Genomic DNA, 853 nt, shown 5'->3' with positions numbered 1-853 from the left:
TATATATATATATATTTTATTCATCCCTAAGTACATCATTTAAGCGAATCAATACATTAACTATTCGTCCTCAAATAAATTTTGCGTTCTTTCGATTAAAGGCTCAGAATAATTGAATTCTGGCATGGCAGTTTTTTGCATCGCTTCCGGTCACAAAAAATCACAAAATATCACTGATTTGCATTGCGGCCGCAAAATCTGCAATTTTCTTTTTTACTATCTTATTTTCTTCCTTTTTATTTACATTTTGTTGCAAGCGCCGTTAAACTCTAAAAAACAAATACCTTTCTCTTTCATGAACTAATTATGTATTAAACTCATATTTTTACAATTTATTTTTGTTGCAAATATGGCTGTTTTTAGCTAGCAAAATTTGGGAAATATTTGGCAAAAAAACAAACGCATGTCAGAGTATTAATCTTAAATCGTGTTTGAAGCTCTTTCATCAATTGACTCACGTACTCCGAATCTGGAAAAAAAACTCCTATTGAAAAATTTGGCCAGAAAACTTGTCCATCAAATATCGATCGATTTAAATAACCCTCATCTTGGCAACAACTTTCTAACATGGGGCATCGCGAAGTCCCAGCTTTGAATTTGAACGTTTTGTTGTTGTTTTTTGCCAAGAGAGGGTCATTTCAATCGATCGATATTTGAAGGACGGGTTTTCTGGCCAAAGTTTTGAGTTTTTACAGAGCTCGGCAGTCAACTGGATAAGTCTTCATCGATGCGCCTTAGAATCAGACAGTAAAAGTCTATAGCTTTGAGTTCAAGATTTTCTACATATGAAAGTTTTACTGGATGAACAAAATGCTCTTCATTGCTCCATGCTTTTTCATAATTTTCTCTTTGG

General features: G+C 33.4%; 1 protein-coding gene across 1 annotated transcript in view; it reads right to left on the bottom strand.

The window, feature by feature from the left end:
* Window positions 1–705: 705 nt before the first annotated feature.
* The window catches only part of LOC144959285 (uncharacterized), a 5,857-nt gene continuing 5,709 nt past the window's right edge, over window positions 706–853 (bottom strand). Inside the window, exon 3 of the mRNA XM_078891827.1 lies at window positions 706–853. This exon is cut by the window's right edge and continues 1,418 nt beyond it. Within this exon, the coding sequence (XP_078747953.1) occupies window positions 706–853 (148 nt within the window).

The sequence above is a fragment of the Berghia stephanieae genome, chromosome 13 (assembly GCF_034508935.2).
Source record: "Berghia stephanieae isolate SIO BIC M18660-M18661 chromosome 13, UCSD_Bste_1.3, whole genome shotgun sequence".
NCBI classification, from domain to species: Eukaryota; Metazoa; Mollusca; class Gastropoda; order Nudibranchia; family Aeolidiidae; genus Berghia; species Berghia stephanieae.
The sequence above is the reverse complement of the archived record's forward strand: the minus strand, read 5'-3'. Positions and strand labels throughout refer to the sequence as shown.